The 18,171-nt window shown below is 37.7% G+C and overlaps 1 protein-coding gene across 3 annotated transcripts in view; it reads left to right on the forward strand.

The window, feature by feature from the left end:
• Positions 1 to 18,171, forward strand: part of SLAIN1 (SLAIN motif family member 1) — a 61,686-nt gene that overhangs the window by 4,877 nt on the left and 38,638 nt on the right. For 2 of the 3 annotated variants that reach the window (XM_042928420.1, XM_042928430.1), the window contains exon 2: positions 9,274 to 9,413. The exons of the other annotated variant lie outside the window; for it this stretch is intronic. In XM_042928420.1, coding sequence (XP_042784354.1) covers positions 9,274 to 9,413 — 140 coding nt within the window. The remainder of the gene's footprint in view (positions 1 to 9,273; positions 9,414 to 18,171) is intronic. 3 annotated transcript variants of the gene reach the window in all.

The raw sequence follows: 18,171 nt of genomic DNA on the forward strand, positions 1-18,171 counted from the left end.
AAAGTAGGTGGAGAAGCACAGCTCTCTGAAGATAGGGCAGCACTGGGGAAAGTCAGGTCTTGCACACCTCAATCAGGAAGACAGGTCTATATTCAGAAAATGCCAAATAAAAATATGCCAGCTAACATAAAATACAGTCCTACAGGGCCTTTATTTTAGTGAAGTGGCAATTAGAAGAATATTGAGACTTACGTAAAAAGGATGTGGCAGAGATTTTGAACTTGCCCAATTGGAAAGGACAGGAGAAAAGTTCATAATTATACAAGGGGGAAATGGTGATATGTACAAACTAAGGAAAATTTAATGAATGAGATATTCATCTTTCATGTGTAACACCCAAGACCCTGGACAGCTGGCTAAATCATTGCCAATTCTTTATCAGAGCTGCTGAACACCTTGTACTATGCATATGGCACAGCTAAATTAGACCACCTAAACTGTTTTTTCCATAATTGATTTTCAGCGAAAAGACCAGAGGGTGCTTCACTTTCTGACAATGCTAATTGAAAACCTGAGTGTTTTCTAGAAGCAAATGGAGTTGACTGAAGCATGTGCTGAGGTCTTTGAAACACTGCAGTGAGACATAGAAATAAAAATTTAAATTGAACTGTGGAAGGTTGGGGGGGAGAGTCTTATAGGACAATTCCATAACTGAAATTTGGATTTCATGTGTCCTTTTAATAGCTTAGTGGCGGGAAGTTTGCTTTGCAGTGGCTGACCATTTTGACCCTAGCAGGTGCTGGTGTATCAAACACTTTAATTCGACTAAAGATTGATTGATTGTGCTTATCAGTGCTAATGTTTTAGCTTTTCTTAAAATAGAACTTGCGATGATTGAAGGCTCTTAAATTACATGTCTGAAAACTGCCACATATTACTTCTCAGTGACAGGTTCCTAAAATCTATGTATATATTTTGCTGTGTCATTTGTTTTTGTGTTATCAGAAGGATGACTTTAGAACCAAATGTCTACTTGAGAGTGAGATTTCTGGGTCGTTGTAATACTTCCTTTGAAACCTTCGGATTATTATTTTGGTTATTCCTGTCCCTCCCCATGTTAGCACTTGTATTAAGTGAGGCCATCAAGAATGAAATGTGTGGAAAAGAAGAGATTCTGTGAGAAAACTAACCATTTCTAGTCATGTGCTTTTGGAAGTTATTGAAGCAAGGTTAAAGAAACTTAAGAGTGTGACATTTTAAAGATAGCTTTTCTAATATTTGAAGAATTCTCAAGTTTTAGATGAAGGTTTTTCTTATATTCTTGCCAGATTGTAATATAGTTTCATCCATGAAGCTATAGAATTTGAAAGAGCAGTTTGGAAGGCAGGAGGTATGCTGTATTAATGATGGCAAATTAGGATACTGTGATGACAAATAAGGTGATTTTTATGACTTTTAGGAAGATTGGAACCATGTAGGAGAAATACAAGTTTTACCTTGCTTATCTAATTTTGGAGTTATGTTGTACTCAAGGAGTCTGGAGTTTTGTGATCTCCATCTGCCTTTTTTCTTTATTTACATCCAGCTCTACGCCTAGCCATAGAAATAGTAGGCTCAGAGCTATCCTGGGTAGGTTGTTTGGAGACTGACTGAAAATGATCACTTATTTTTTGTTTTTGTTAAGTTTGTGAGAGAGAGAGGGAGGGAGGGAGGGAAGAAGGGGGGGGGGAGAGACAGTGTGAGTGGGGGAGGGGCAGAGAGGGGGAAAGACAGAGAATCCCAAGCAGGCTTTGCACTGTCAGTGCAGAGCCGGATGCTATGCGGAGGTTGAACTCATGAACCGCGAGATCATGACCTGAGCTGAAATCAAGCCAGAAGCTTAACCGACTCAGCCACCCAGGTGCTCCTGAAAATGATCACCTGTCTTCATATCATCCATTTGCACAATGCTTCTAAAGTTTTATTAAGGTAATGCAACAAATACGGCAAGGCTTTTTATAGAAAGCAGCAGCCCTCTATTGTTCCTACCTCTGAGTCTTCCACAGAGGCATCACTTGATACTCGTCTGGCTCTGTGTTTCACTTTTTATTTCTAAACAGTCCTCCATACTGTCTTAGACATTTGTAGACTTGTTTTGGAAGATGAAGACTAAGCTCTCTTCTCTTCACCCCCAAACCATCATATCTGCTTTCCCTACTCCTAATGGGATCTTTGGATTAAATCCTATGTAACGCCTGTATTATAACTGTTCTTAGCTGAGCCCTGTGAATTGTGTGTTACATTTATTTTCCTCTAATCCCTCTGTTGCTCCAAGAGTTAGTAATGGATTCTCTTTTTCCCCTTCAATTTCTTTAATCCCTATTACTAATTTTTTCAAATACTCTCTAAAAGCCATATATTCCTTGATTAGGTCATATATATCTGACAGTTTCTCTCTTCCCCCCCCCCCCCCTCTTTTTGAGGAAGTGTGTGTGCAAGTGGGGGAGAGGAGCAGAGGGAGAGAAAGAATCTTAAGTAGGCTCCACACTCAGTGGGCTTGATCCCACGATCCTAGGATCATGACTTGAACTGAAACCAAGAGTGGGATGCTCAACCAACTGAGCCACCCAGGCACCCCCATTTGAGTCTCATATCTGTTTTAAAAAATTTATGCCATTCCTTCTGGAACTTTTAAGCCCATTGCTCTAGTCTTTACTGTTTGCTTCTTAGGCTGCAGGCACAGTGCTGTTTCTATGGGAATTCTTTAGGTTTCTTGCCTTTGTAGGATCCCCCATTTTTAAAATTCTTTGTCTTCATATTTCATTTATTCTGGTAGGTGGGACACAGCTTCTAATAGCTTTATGAGAAAGGGCACATTTATGAGAAGTACACTGTGAAATCTTGTATATTTCAAAATGTCTTTATCAGGGTGCCTGGGTGGCTCAGTTAAGCGTCTGGCTTTTGAATTTGGCTCAGGTCATGATCTCATAGTTCATGGGTTCAAGCTCCACATTGGGCTCTGTGCTGGCAGTATGGAACCTGCCTGGGATTCTCTCTCTCTCCCTCTCTGCTCCTACCCAACTCTCATTGTCTCTGACTCTCTCAAAATGAATAAAAAAATAAAAATGTCTTTTTTCTCATAAAGATTCATAGTTGGGCTCGATATAAAAGTCTAAGTCAGTTACTTTTCCTTATGTTTGAAGGCATTATTCTATTTTCTAATTTTTATTGTGTTTTATATATTGAAGTGTACTGTGATTTGGATACCTAATCCTTCTTGATTTCTTTAGCTTTCTTTATCCCTAGTTTCCTAAAATGTCATGTTGTACCTTGATAGAGGCCTTTCTATTTGTTGTACTGGACTTTGTAGGTGTTTTCACTTTAGAGACCAGTGGCCTGCCTTCAATTCTCAGAATTTTTTCTGCCTTTTTAAAAAAAAAATAACTTTTCCCCTGTGTGTGTATGTGTGTGTGTGTGTGTGTGTGTGTGTGTGTGTGTGTGTTTTAGAACCTGTAAAATAAGGTGCAGGCCCACCTGTACAATCATTTAATTTTTTAATCTGTCTTCTTTCATTGAAAGTAAATCTGTCTTTGTTTTGCATCTGGAAGACTTCTTGATCTTTCAAACTCACTTATTGAATTTTCTGTTTCTGCTAAAATAGTTTCATTTTCCAAGAATGAAGAAACTCTTCCTTCCTTCCTTCCTTCCTTCCTTTTTTTTTTTTTTTTTTTGTGAAAGCAATGTTTTCTCTCAGATGATACCAATTTTAGTTGTTTTAGATTTTTCATCAGTTCCATGCATTGATTTCTCAGTTCTTTTTTTCTCTACTTTTAGTCTCAGCCTTCTATTTAAAAGGAATAGTCTAGGTATCTGGTGTCATTGATTATCTGTTTATACCCAAAGGAGACAGTTACTGAAATTGATCTGAAGTTCAGCATGGGTAGAGCTCTTCATAAGTGATTGGATGGGTAGTCAGTTCACGTTTCATTCAGCATTTCTAGGTCTTCTCTTGGGTTCATCTGTTTCTCCAGACACAATGCTTCTATACTGCTGAGAGATAGAAGTAATTCAGTCAATTCTAGGAATGTAAAGGGAGAATGGGGCTAGGGTTTTAACCAGTCAGCATGTAGTCTTTCATTTCATGTCTCTGGCTCAGTAAAGTACTTCATCCTTCGTTCTGCTAAATTGATGTGCCTGAAGTCAGAACTTCTGGGTCAGCCTGTCCAGATCTTAAGTTGGCTCTGGTCTTAAGTTGTGATGGCAAAGAGGTGGTGGGACTGAGCCTGTTGGGAGTGAGCAATGCTTTTGAATATGCTACAAGGCTGTGTGGTCAAATTAAAGAACTATATTGCATAGGCCTAAGGGATTAAGGAAATCTTCTTAAAGAGTTCCCTTATAAGTAAGAAAATCCACAAAAAATGACCTCAAATGTCCAACTGAGGCAACCTGGTTGGTGGAAGCTTTCTTATAGAAGATAAGAGCAGTTCTTGTGATGCTAGAGGTAATGGGCAGAGCAGTGCTTCAGACAGTAGCTTCCTGTGGCAGCTGAGAGGATTTGAGAAAAAGCAGAGACTCAGGCGGTGACCTGAATTTGTGCGTTAAACAGTGAGGATAACTTACTAACTTAAAGAAGTTTAAAGATAATTTCCACAGTTGACTAATTTAGTGGTTCATTTCTGTCAGGGCTGTGGCACCTGCTTGTTTCACCTGAATTCATCTGATTCACCTTGAGATGGCTACTCAAGTCTCAAGGACATTGAGGGACAGAAAACAGTAGGTTCCTGTCTTGTGAATTTTTTAGCTTTATTGAGACAGTAGTGAAGTATAAGCTGCCTATATTAAAATATATTATTTGATAGATTTTGACATATGTACACACCAATAAAACCATCACCACAATTAAGAAGAGTGGACATATCTTAATGCTCCAAGTTTCTTTGTGGCCCTTTGTATGCCCTCTCTCCTCCTGCCTACCTCCCATCAAGGCAACCACTGGTCTGCTTTTGGTCAGTTTAGATTAGTTGCATTTTCTATACTTGCATATATACAAAACTATATAGTATGTGCTGTTTTTTGTTGGTTTTTGGTCTGGCTTTTTACAATCAAGATAATTATTTTGAAATTCTTCTGTGTTGTTACATGAATCAATAGTTTATTCCTTTTTATTGTGAGAGCTGTTAGACTGTATGGATGTAACAATGGTTTGTTTATCCATTCATCTTTAAATGAACACTTGGGCTCTTTTCAAGTTTTGGCTATTCCAAATAAGTCTTTGTGTGGACACATGCATTCATATCTTTTGACTAAGTACTTGCTGTTGAGAGGCTGGAACAGAGTAGGTGTATGTTAACTTTTTACGAAGCTGCCAGTCTTTCCCATAGGGCTTATGCTGTTTCACATTTCCACCAGCACTGTATGAGAGTTGCCATTGCACCTTATTATCACGGATACTTGCCATGGCCAGTCGTTTTAGTTTTAACCGTTCTAATAGATGGGTAGTAGTACCTCGTAGTGGTTCTGCTTGGCATTTCCCTAAGGACAAATGATGAGCGTATTTCCTATAATGCTGTTTGCCATTCATAGATTTTGTTTGGCAAAATGTTCAAATCTTTTGTCCATTTTTAAAAATTGAGTTGCTCATTATTAAGTTTGCAGAGTTTTTATGTATATTCTACATACAAGTTTTTAAACCAGATATGTGATATGCAAATATTTTTACCCAATCTGTGGGTTATCTTTTATTCCTTCTCTTTCAGAGAGCAAAGGTTTAATTTTAATTTTAGTGAAGCCTAATTGATAAAAATTTTTTTTTCTTTTATGGATCATACTTTCCATATAAGAAATTGTATCTAAGAAATATTTACCAACTCAGGTTTACAAAAACTTTGCCCATGGTTTCTCTTTAAAAGTTTTATAGTTCCAGGTTTTCCATTTTTGTGAACATGTCTTGAGTTAACTTTGGCTCTTGTGTGAAGGCTGGGTCAAAGTACTTTCTGCGGGGTGCCTGGGCGGCTCAGTCAGTTGAGTGTCCAGCTCTTGAATTAGGCTCAGGTCTTGATCCCAGGGTTGGGGGCTCAAGCCCACCATTGGACTCTGCCCTGAGCATGGAGACCGCTTAAGATTCTTTCCCTCTGTCCCTCTCTGCCTCTGCTCTTCTCCCCCTGTTTGGGTGTTCTGTCTCTAAAAAGAATAAAAAAATTTGCTTTTTGCAGATAGATATCCATTTGTTTCAGCACGATTTGTTCAGAAGACCATCTTTTCTTCATTGAATTGTCTTTATACTTTGTCAAGAATCAGTTTTCCATATGTGTATAGTTCTGGCCATTTTGTTTCCCCATTGATCTGTATATCTTTACGTCATACTAAATTGTCTTCACTGTTGTAGCTTTGTAATGTGTCTCGGTCAGTGGTAGCTCTTGAACTTCATTGTTTTTTAAAGGTTGTTTTGACTCTTCTAGGATCTTTGCATTTCCATATGAATTTTAGAATCAGCTTTTACATTTCTTTAAGAAGCTTACTGAAATTTGGGGATTTTGTTAAATAGATAAATTTAGGGGTAATTTACATCTTAACAATATTCTGCCTTCTAATCCATGAACTTGGTCTGTATTTTTATTTATATCTTCTTTAATTTTTTTCAGAATGTTTTGTACTTTTCAGTGTAGAGGGCTTGACATACTTTGTCAGATTTATCCTTAGGTATCTTATTTTTTTTTTATACTATTGTAAATGGAAAGTGAAATTTCAAAAATGCTGATTGTTGCTAGTATAGAAATGCAGTTAACTTTTGTATGTTGATCTGGTATGCTACAATCGTGTTACTAAACTCCCTTCTTAGTTTTGGTATCTTTTTTGTAGGTAGATGATCATGTCATCTGTGAATAAAGATAGATTTATGACTTCCAGTCTAAATGTTTTTATTTATTGCATGATTGTACTAGCTAGAATCTCTAGTCTTTATATCGTTCTTGATGTTAGGGGAAAAGTGTTTAGTCTTTCACTGTAAAGACACTGTTTTTGTAAATGCCTTTAATCAGATTAAGGGTGTTTCCTTTTTAATTTGCTGAGAGTGTTTAATGGATGGATGTCCTATGCTTTTTTCTTTGTTGAGATTATTACATGCCTTTTCTGTGATAAGCTACACTGATATTTGAATGTTAAGCCAATTTTCATTCCTGGGATAAACCCCACGTGGTACTGATAAAGCATCCCTTTTACATACGGTTGGACTCAATTTGCTAACATATTCAGATTTTTGCTTCTGTGTTCATGAGAGATATTGGTCTTCAATTCCTTTCTTTATAATATTTGGTAGAATTTAGGAGTGAAGCCTTCTGGACCTGGGCTTTTTGTTGTGGGTAGTCTTTTACATTTATATCCTTTAACTTTTAACCTGTGTGGTTATATTTAGAGTGCATATGTTGTAGACAGCATATAATTGGGCCTTTTCTGATCACTTTAAAAATGAGGAGAAATGTGCTCACGTGCCCATCAGAAGATACCCCTTAGTTTTTATTGGCTAGAATTGTTTCCAGAGCTTGTGCCTAAACCAGTAATCGGGCAACTAGGAATAATGGAAATACTCAGATTGGCTTAGCCCAGGGCACCCATCTCTAGGTGAGCTCTCCAGACACTAATATCAGCATCACCTGGGAACTTGCTAGACATTCAGATTCTTTGACCTCATTCCGAACGTACTGAATCGGGTAGGTTAGACCTGCCTGCGACCAAGTGTTTAGCAATTTGTGTTTTTAAAAGCCTGCTAAGAGATCCCAATGCACCAGAGATTGAGAACAACTGACTTAGGCTAGCCTTTACTTGGGAGTCTAGAGCAAGCCACCCAGTACTGGACAGTTCAGAGGTCTTTCAGCAAGGGAGGGTGAAAAGGATGGATTTACATAGGTATTAATCTTGTCACGGTAGACCAAGGTGGGGCCCAGGAATAAGTTTTGACTAATCGCTGTATTCCCGATGAAGGGAGGACCGTGGTTCACTCTCTAAGGGAAGAATGTTCTATTAGGATTACTACTAAATTGATTAAAAGATATTTTAAATCTGCATCTGCAGCAGGAGTTAGCAAACTGTGTCCTGGGGCAAATCAGTCCGGCTGTGTGGTTTGAATGGCTAGTCAGCTAGATATTTACATTATTAAAAGACTGGGTAAAAAACCCAGAAGAATACTCTTTCATGACATTGAAAATTATGGGAAATTCAAGTTCCTGTGTCTATAAATATTTTGGAGAAGCACAGTCCTATTTATATATGGTCTGTGATGCTTTGGAGCTGCCACAGTGGAGTTGAGTGGTCATGACAGAGACTGTGTGGCCCACAGAGCCTAAATATTTACTAGCTGCCCCTTTATAGAAAGAAAATGTTTGTCAACCTCTGATCTACAAGAAGAATTTGCTGAAGAGTAGTACCATTCCCCAACCATCTTGGATAACTGAGAAATTATTTTGACAGATGGGAGTCCTGACTATAACAGTATGAGAATGAATAATGAAGTAAGGTGTTCCAAGAAAATGCGCTCATTAGAATTGTGGTAACTTTGTTTAAAGAAGTATTACTTTCACGATATTTATAATTAGAATGCAGCTTTACAAATGTTAATTACTAGAACCAGTGGTTATAATTTTCTTTCTTTTTTTGTCAGCTAAGACGATGAACTTCTTTTGTATAACCCTGTGACTGAAAATACTCTCTAAGTTACCTTAGCACCATATATCAGAAATAATATTACGGTTATTTTGAGTTCTGCCTATTCTGTTTAATGGTATAGATGCTGAAACCAAACTTTTCCCTACAACATATCTTTGAAAGCTGTTTGGCTTTCTTGAGAAAGAAGCACATACCAGATTTAGTACAGATTTGAGACGGGGAATAACTGATTATTTAAGGGTTGAGAGGATCAACAGACTTTCACTAGTTTTAGGCTTGTATTTTTAAAAAGCACATAAGATTTGCCTCGTTTGCCGTGTCATGTTTACATACATGAGCTCAGTTCACGTAAGATTCTGTCACCAAAGAGATGAAAGTGTCCATTTCTACAAATGCAAGTGAGGTAGTCAGATCATCGCGGTGCCTGTTCAAGGTCAGTTCAATAACAAAAGCCTCCTTTCTGACTATGAGATGTTGGTTTATAGTTTTTTGAAGTCCTCCTTCCCACCAAGCTACAGAGAGCATACTATTTTATTTAGGGGTATTTCTCTGTTAAAAAATAATTTTGGTATTTGAAGTAATCAAATGTGAGCTTTGTTTCACTAGAAACTTGTTAAGTACATGTTGTTTTCCCTAGAAGAGGGGTCATCTTTGTATACCTATATAATACCTATAATGTAGATTTCTCTTTTTAAGGTTATACGTTGGCTCTTCAAAGACATTCACATCATCAGAGAAATCCCTGAGCCCTTTGCAGTGGTGTAGACACGTCCTAGATAATCCGACTCCAGAGATGGAAGCAGCAAGGCGTTCCCTGTGCTTTAGACTGGAGCAAGGTAATTTCGAACCTGCGCATTTACATTCTCGAACTCTTGCCACCGTCAACTCTGTTTTTGTTGCTGGTTTTGGAATTGACACTTAAATGGAAAAAACTTGCCCAAAGGTATAGCTGTTACATGCAATTTGCTTCACATTTATTACACATCAGGATTTCCCAGTGTAAAATGTATTTAGTTTCATGCTTGTTTTTAGCCACATTTTTAGCTTGTGTTAGTTTGTATTGAAAGATAGGAATAAACTTTATTTTTCTGTGTTTTTTTTTTTCTTTCTGTTTGCAAATATACCAATAAATAAAATGGGTCAGCCTTTAATTCTCTGGGGACAGCAAGAAGGTGGTTGTATGGCTGAATTCCAGGATAGAAAACTGAAGTTTCATTGGGACCTGAGTTCTGACCTTTTTGAGTTCCATGAATGTTTAATTGGGTTGTATAACTGGAAGTCCTAACCTTTATAAACTGGGAAATAATCTTCACACTGTATATAACATTAGTTAACTTATGGAGCCCAACATAAGTTTAAGTAAAACAAAACGAACAAAAATTGACTGCTGTGGAAGGAAGAGCAGTAAAAGGAATTAGAAAGCAGGACTTAGCTCCTTGCCATTTATATTTAATTAAGGCTGTGATTATTTAGGTTTTTGCTCATCTCTTAACTCTTGGTATCTCTTTCATTATCTAGCAGCAGTGTTTCCATTATCCGTATCACACTTGAGCTTGGAATTACAGATTCCTGCCTCTTCCAGATTAAATAATCAGAGTAACTGGGAGTAGGGTCATGGGAATCTGCACCGACAAGTTCACCAGTGTGATTCTTACGCACACTGAAGTTTGAGAACATCACCTATGCAGCCTTTCGGGGATAATGATGGTTATCAAATTTTGGACAGGAGACAAAGTATAAAAGGTGACATTTCTTGAGCTCTTAATTCTGTGACAGTCAGTGCATTAGGTTCTTGACATCCTTCATTTTATTCAGCCTAACCACACTCATCTGTAGTGGGCACTATACCCACTCCTAGAGAAGGGACAGGTGGAGTGGAGGGCAGTTAAGAGGGTTACTGGGGCCAGAGTAACACCCAGGGGCAGAGCCAGAACCTGGGTCTCCTTGACCCTAACGACTGTCCTTAATCAGTCTTCTGCTTTTTTGGCACAGCCATGACTGAATATCAACAGAAATCTGTTTTAAATATTTGGGAAACATCAAATTAAAAGGCACATTTTATTAACATTGTAACTAAAATGAAATAACTTATTTAGTAATTAGTTGAAGAGTGGGGTAGGAACCAAGGAGAAGTATTAGGGTTAAAACTTTGGTGACAGATGCTTATCTAAGATAGCAACCATCTGAGTTAGGAGACTTTGTTCATCTACCCAGCTGACCCTCAGCAAACCATTAAGTCCCTCTGGGCTTTTTAAAGGGTTATGTTGACTGTCTTTAAGGTTCTTTATTCAAACATCTCTTGATTCAACTACTCTTTGTATGGACACTCATATATGAATTTGGCTCAGTTTCATTTGAAGTAAAGTTCAAATGAAATTCAGAACTAGAATCCTTTAGTTGAGGGATCAACAAATTTTTTCTGAAAGGGACCTGATAGTAAATATTTTAGGCTCTGCAGGCCGCACGGTGTCTACCCTCAGTAGAAAGCAGCCATAAATGCAAACGTTAATGAGCAAGGCTCTGTTCCAGTAAACCTTTTATCTGTGGGCACTGAGATAAGAGACTGGAGTAGGAACTGGAGTGGACACTGAGATATGAAACTGGGGATGAGTTAGACTTGGGCTACCCAGGCCTTAGTTTGTGACCCCTGCTTTAGTTCATTTGCACACAAGGTAGATTTACATACAAGATTGACTTAAAAAAATAGAGGCTTTGGGGGCACCTGGGTGGCACCTTGATTTCAGCTCAGCTCAGGGTCAAAAGGTTTGTGGGATTGAGCCCCACATCTGGTTCTCTGTTGACAGCGAGGGCCTGCTTGGGATTCTCTCTCTCTCCCTCTCTCTGCCTCTCCCCCCTCATGTGTTCTCTCTGTCTCTCAAATAAACATTTAAGAAAAATAGAGGCTTTGTTAAGTTTAATGTAAATAATCCTTATTGGTGGCTGCTTTTGAGAATTGAGACTAAGTGCCTGATTATCTAATTTTCCTTTCACTGACAAGCGTCTAAAGCAGAACGGTGAGGTCATGAGGACAAGATTTAATGTGTAGTTTTATTCATAATGTAATGAATTTAAATTTCATGTAAGAGTTTAAGCAGAGAACTAGCTTTCTAAAACCTACATTAGTGTTTTGTGAAATTTGTGTATAAATCTAAATCCTCTTTTGCTGTGAGACTAAATGGTTTTGTTCCAAAGATCCATAATCCCCTTAGGAGATAAGAAGTCACTGATTACAGTAGGTTGTTCATTGGATGAAATTTGTTTTTGAAATTTAACTTATATTTTATAAAGCAATCTATCATTTAGATTTACTCTTATGAGTATTACAGGGAAAATAGCATATTCCTACCCCACCTCTCATGCCCATTTGATTACCCAGATTCAATTACTTAACAAAAGCTATTTGTTTTGGTTTTGCTATTATCTCTCATTAAATTCCCATACCTGTAAGTTGTCAACTTCTTACTTTGAGTTATGAAGGTTTAATTCTTTTTACTACCTTCTTCCCCTTACACCTTTTCTCTGCACATCTTCCCATGTAGCTTTTTGCCAATCTTTAAATAGATTGTTTAATATTGATTACAATAGAAATAATCTTATCTAGGTCATGCAACATTTTATTGTTTTTTCATCTAATCTTTTGTTTTTTTTCTGGAGTTAAAAGTAAAAGGACCCTTACTTGCTGGTTTTGGTTTTTGTCTTTAATTTTACCCCACACACTCCAAATGAACCATCCTCAGTACAGTTAGACATACAAATCCACCAAGGGTTTTATTTCCCTTTGTTTTTCCAACCGTTCCTCCTGGTAGTGCCCTCGGCTGCCCATGATGTGCTCTGAACTGGCTCTCCACAGGCCCATGTGGCTCTCGTGGGACTTCCTCTTACCCTCGTTCTGCGGATCCTGTCCCCTTTCCAGTGTCACAATGCCTGTTTCCTGGATGCAAACTTCCTTTTCCTTATATTCCCTCTTTGGGGAGAATTCATTCTCCTCTTGCCTTTTTGGGGGAGTAGAAGAGAAATGAGGATATGGGAGACAGAAACTTTGAGAGCCTCCTGTGTCTGAAAGTGTCTGAATTATATCTTTGATCTTGATTATTCTTTGAGCTAGGTGTAGAACTCTAGCTTAGAAACCAGTTCCAGCAGAGTCTAGGAGACGTGGCTCCATTATATTTTAGCTTCGGGATTGCTGTTGAAGTCCTTGTACCATTCTAATTTCTGATTCCTGTGAGCTTTCTCTTTAAAATACCTTTTAGATAGAATTTTAGAATCTCTTCATTCCTAGTACTTTGAAATTTTCATTTTTTGTGCCATATAGTTAGTGGGCACTTTCAACAAGGAAACTTTAGCTCTACAAAATGTCTTGTGTTATTTCTCTGTAAATCCATCCTCTCCTCCAGTTTTCTCTATTCTTTCATTCTAGATACTCCTTTTAAGTCAAATGTTGAATTGCCTGCTTTGATGTTCAGATTTTATATTCTTCTCTTCTGTTTTCTGCCATGATATTGATATTCTGCTTTCTTGGAGATTATAAAAATTCCTCTTCGAAACCTCTTTGCTGCATATTAAGTTCATTCCATGTGCTGGGCACCATTGTAGGGAATGAGGGAATGGGGGTGCAGCAGGGACCAAACAGGTGTTAAGTCCATGCCTTTGCTGAATTTACCTTCTAGCACAAACACCTTCACTCAGTCCTCCTGGTTTTGTAAGGTACTGTTATTTGTGTAAGGTATCTTAACTCCAGTAGCTTTTTACTTCAGTTTATTTAAGCAATTGAACCTGTCTTTGATAACAGCAGGAGAGGGGTAGCTGCTTGGGGAGTTGAGAGGGAGTGTTTTCCTAAAGACTTCCCAACAGTCATCTTGTTTTTACTTTACTCTGAAGCTCCCTGCCTTCTGTGGTATCCTGCACATTCAATTCTAGAACATTCCAGTTTCTTGTTGGCTTATCCCCCACTGTGGGCCCTTAGAGCAGAGAATGTCAAAACCCAAGCCCATTACCTAATGTTTATCTATTTTCCGTTTATCAGTGAAATGACCTTTTTAGACTGATAGTGTCTCTTTTCTTGTTTAGAAGGTTTAGAAGACTTTTGAGTTTAGCTGTCATTCTAGTGTGTTTTTTTAAACTGAATTTTATTGTTTGTTCAAGTATAATTACCAGTTTGAGGTGCACAGTATAATGATTCAACAATTCTATATATTTCTCAGGGCTCATCAAAGTAGGTGTACTCTTGGGGCACCTGGGTGGCTCAATTGGTTAAGTGTCCAAATCTTGATTTTGGCTAAGGTCATGATCTCACTGTTCATGAGTTTGAGCCCTATGTCAGGCTCTGTGCTGACAGTGAGGAGGCTGCTTGGGATTCTCTGTCTCCCACTCTCTCCATCCCTCCCCTGCTCGTGCTCTCTCTCAAAAAATAAACATTTAAAAAAAAAAGTGTACTCTTAATCCCCTTTATCTGTTTCATCCATTCCTCCTACCTTTCTTCTGGTAATCACCAGTTCTTTGTATTTAAGAGTCTGTTTCTTCGTTTGTCTTTTTTTTTTTCATTGTTTGTTTGTTAAATTCCACATATGAGTGAAATCATATAGTATTTGTTTTTCTGACTTATTTCACTTACCATTATACTCTATTCTCAACATCCATGTTGTTACAAATGGTTAAAATTTCATTTTTTATGGCTGAGTAATATTCCATTCTATATATACCATATCTTCATCTATCAGTGGACACTTGGGTTGCTTCCATATGTTGGCTTTTGTAAATAATGCTACATTAAACATAATAGTACATATGTTTTCAAATTAGTGTTTTTGTGTTCTTTGGGTAAATACCTAGTTTTTACTGGAATTACTGGATAATAGGGTAATTCTATTTTTAAAGTCCTAGCCACAGCAGTCAGACAATAAAAAAGAAATAAAAGGCATCCAAATTGGTAAGGAAGAAGTAAAACTTTCACTATTTGCAGATAATATGATAGTATATATAGAAAACCCTGAAGACTCCACCAGAAAATTACTCAAACTGATTAATGGATTCAGTAAAGTCACAGGATACAAAATTAATGTACAGAAATCTGTTGTGTTTTTATACACTAATAATGAAGCAGCAGAAAGAGAAATTAAGAAAACCATCCCATTTACAGTTGGCACCAAAAATAATAAAATACCTAGGAATAAACTTAACCAAGGACCTGAAAGCCATATGCACTCCAAAAACTATAGAACATTGATGAAAGAAATTGAAAATGACATAAATAAAAGGTATTGGATTGGAAGAACCAATATTGTTAAAAGTGTCCATACTACCCAAAGCAGTCTACAGATGTACTGTAATATCCCCATCAAGATACTAACAAAATTTTTCTCAGAAGTTGAACATATAATCCTGTACTTTGTATGGAACCACAAAAGACCCCGAATAGCCAAAGCAATCTTCAAAAAGAACAAAGCTAGAGGTATCACAATACCAGATTCAAGCTATACTACAAAGCTATAGTAATTGAAACCGTATGGTACTGGCACAAAAATAGACACATAGATCAATGGAACAGAATAGAGAGTCCAGGAATAAATCCATGCTTTATGGTTAATTAATCTGTGACAGAAGAGGCAAGAATATACAATGGGGAAAAGACCACCTCTTCAATTAATGGTGTCGGGAAAACTGGACAGCTACATGCAAAAAAATCACACTGGGCTACTTTCTTACACCATACATAAAAATAAACTCAAAATGGATTGAAGAACTAAATTGTGAGACCTGAAACCATAAAATTCCTAGAAGACACAGGCAGTAATTTCTTTGACATCAGCCATAGAAAACTTTTTCTAGATTTGCCTCCTGAGGCAAGAGAAAGAAAAACCAAATTAAACTATTGGGACTACACCAAAATGAAAAGCTTTTGCACAGCAAAACAAAAACGCAGCCTACTGAATGAGAAGGTACTTGCAAATGATATCCAAAAAGAGGTGACTATCCAAAATATATAAAGAACATCTGCAACTCAACACCAAAAACCCAATTGAAATGGGCAGAGGAATGACCCCATTAAACATTTTGCTAAAGACCTACAGATATCTGGCCAACAGACACATGAAAGGTGTTCACCATCACTCCTTAGGGAAATGCAAATTAAAACCACAATGAAATATCACCTGACACCTGTCAGAATGACTAAAAATCAAGAAACAAGTGTTGATGAGAATGTGGAGAAAAAGGAACCCTGGTGCACTGATGATGGGAATGCAAACTGGTGCCACCACCATGGGAAACAGTATGGAGGTTCCTTGGAACATCTAGTGTGGTTTTCTAAGAGAATAGAGAGGAATTGATAGTCTTCAATATCGAAGAATTCCTACTGGCTTCCAATGAAGGGGATCCTTTGTCAATGATAGCTGATTAAAAGGTTACAGACATTATGGTTTTAACTATTCATATTGTAGCATGAATATTTAATTAGGATTATGTAAACATTCCATATTTTAGAACTTACAAGTAATTCTAACAAAGCATTTTGTTCAGACTTCATTTCTGTCTTGAGCAATCAGCATTTTCAAGTAACAAATATTATTGAGCATTTTCTTTGAGAGCAAGTTTGTTTCCTTTAATTTGAATAAAAATTGCCCAAGGACAGTGACCTTGTTTTATTGGTCACACCAGCTAAAAGGGAACAGTGATTACTGTTGCTAAAATAAATGAATTTTTGTTTATTTTGTAGAGAGAGTGAGCAGGGGAGAGGAACAGAGGGAGAGAGAATCTTAAGCAGGTTGCACGCTCCACACCGAGCCCACCATGGGGCTCAATCCCACGACCCTGGGATCATGACCTGGGCTGAAATTGAGAGTCGGATGCTCAACTGACTGAGCCACCCAGGCCACCCTGTTTAATTCTTCTTGAGCCTTATGTCACAGTTACTGCTGTTAGAATTTCAGTTTTGGTTTTGCACATTTTCAGATGGAATGGAGTCTTTGCACCACTTTCCTTACCAACCATATCATTCTTTTCTTTTCAGTGCCCTTTGAAGTATTAGTTTGCAGCCTTGTTTTACCATTCACAAGCGTGTTTATATTAAAATAGGTTTTACTTACTGCCTTTTGTTGGAAATGAGTGGTTGTACCTGCTCCCCACCCCCTCCTCGAATTTAAAGACTGTTCACTAAGACCATCTGCTGCCATGACAAGGAGGGTTGACAGATTAGATTTTTTGAAAGGGAAGTGTTGTCCCCTTTCTGCCTCACTTTTCCCGTCTCTCTCACTTGTTAACCAAGGGGTAAGTAAATGTTCTTTTCTGTTAGCCTGGGGCTTTAGATTAGATGTTGCTTTCATAATTAGAGAGCAAATATGTTGGTATTTCGTTTCTATTTCTTGACCCTGATGCTTCTGGGAAGAAAATTACTCAAAAATTAGAGACCAACTCTCTGTAGAATGTGTGGATGGGGGTCTGTAGTTATGAGGAGCCGGTGTTTCTGTGGTGGACCTTCTACCCCTCAGGCCCCTGGTCCTACATCCCTTCCTGATTCCTTCTTGGACCCTAGGAATGTAGTATGTACTGTTTTCTTGGTTGCAAGTTAGCAGTCTTCCCTGCTTAAGAAGTAAACTTCTCCGGGAGCACATCTGCGTAGGAGTTGGTCAAGCTCAGTTTCTGTGGCTGCTTCGGGTAGCGTTTCTCCCAAGGTTCTCTGTGTGGTTGCCAATGAGTTTATTTTGATTGTCACTTTGTGAAGGACCCCTGGCTCTCTTCCTGCTGCCTGCTTTCTGTCGGGGGGTCATCCTAGTCCTTCATGCTGTATCTGACAACCTCATGACCCTGGAACTAGGTAACAAAACCTGGTAAATTGTGGGAGAATGTATGGGAAGTGTTCACATTTTGTCTTGAGGTTATGAGAACAGGCTTATTAAAATCCTACCCTTCTGAAGAAAGTTTGTTTGTCTGAAGAAAATGAGGAACAGAAAGGGATGTTTTGTGTAAGTTTTATTGGGAGATAGCACCTGCATTGAGACCTTTTTCAAGATACTACTAAAAGAAATGCTTTGTCTTCACAGCTACAGTTTTGCAATTTGGTTAAACGTGTGTGTTTAAGATACAATAGGACAATTATTTTTGGTGTAAGGGTGTGAGTGTGTGTGTGTGTATACATATATGTATATGTGTATATATCCATGTGTGTGTATATATATATATATGTGTGTGTATATACATATATGTATATATGTATACACACACCCCTACAGATGACTCATATGTATCCAATGCTCCTAAATTCTCAAAGGGAACATTAATTGAGCAAGTCACTTAATATTTTAATTGAAAATTAATTAAATTGAAACTTTGATTGTAGATCCCCAAACTTATTTTCCCCTTTTCCAAACTGATCTTTTCATGCTCAAATTTCATAATTTATAAGGTCTTCTATATCAAGTAGTCCACACAGGCCGGGTACTTAAGCTTTCCCAGCATCCTCTACACGTACCTTTAATTTGTAGAGTTGTTGTAAGACAATAAGTAAAGATGTTTGTGAAGCAGACATAATAAAAGCTTAAATATTAGGTTTCTTTCCTAATACATTTGAATAATGTAAATAGCTTTTTTGGATAATGTACA

The sequence above is a fragment of the Panthera leo genome, chromosome A1 (assembly GCF_018350215.1).
Source record: "Panthera leo isolate Ple1 chromosome A1, P.leo_Ple1_pat1.1, whole genome shotgun sequence".
NCBI classification, from domain to species: Eukaryota; Metazoa; Chordata; class Mammalia; order Carnivora; family Felidae; genus Panthera; species Panthera leo.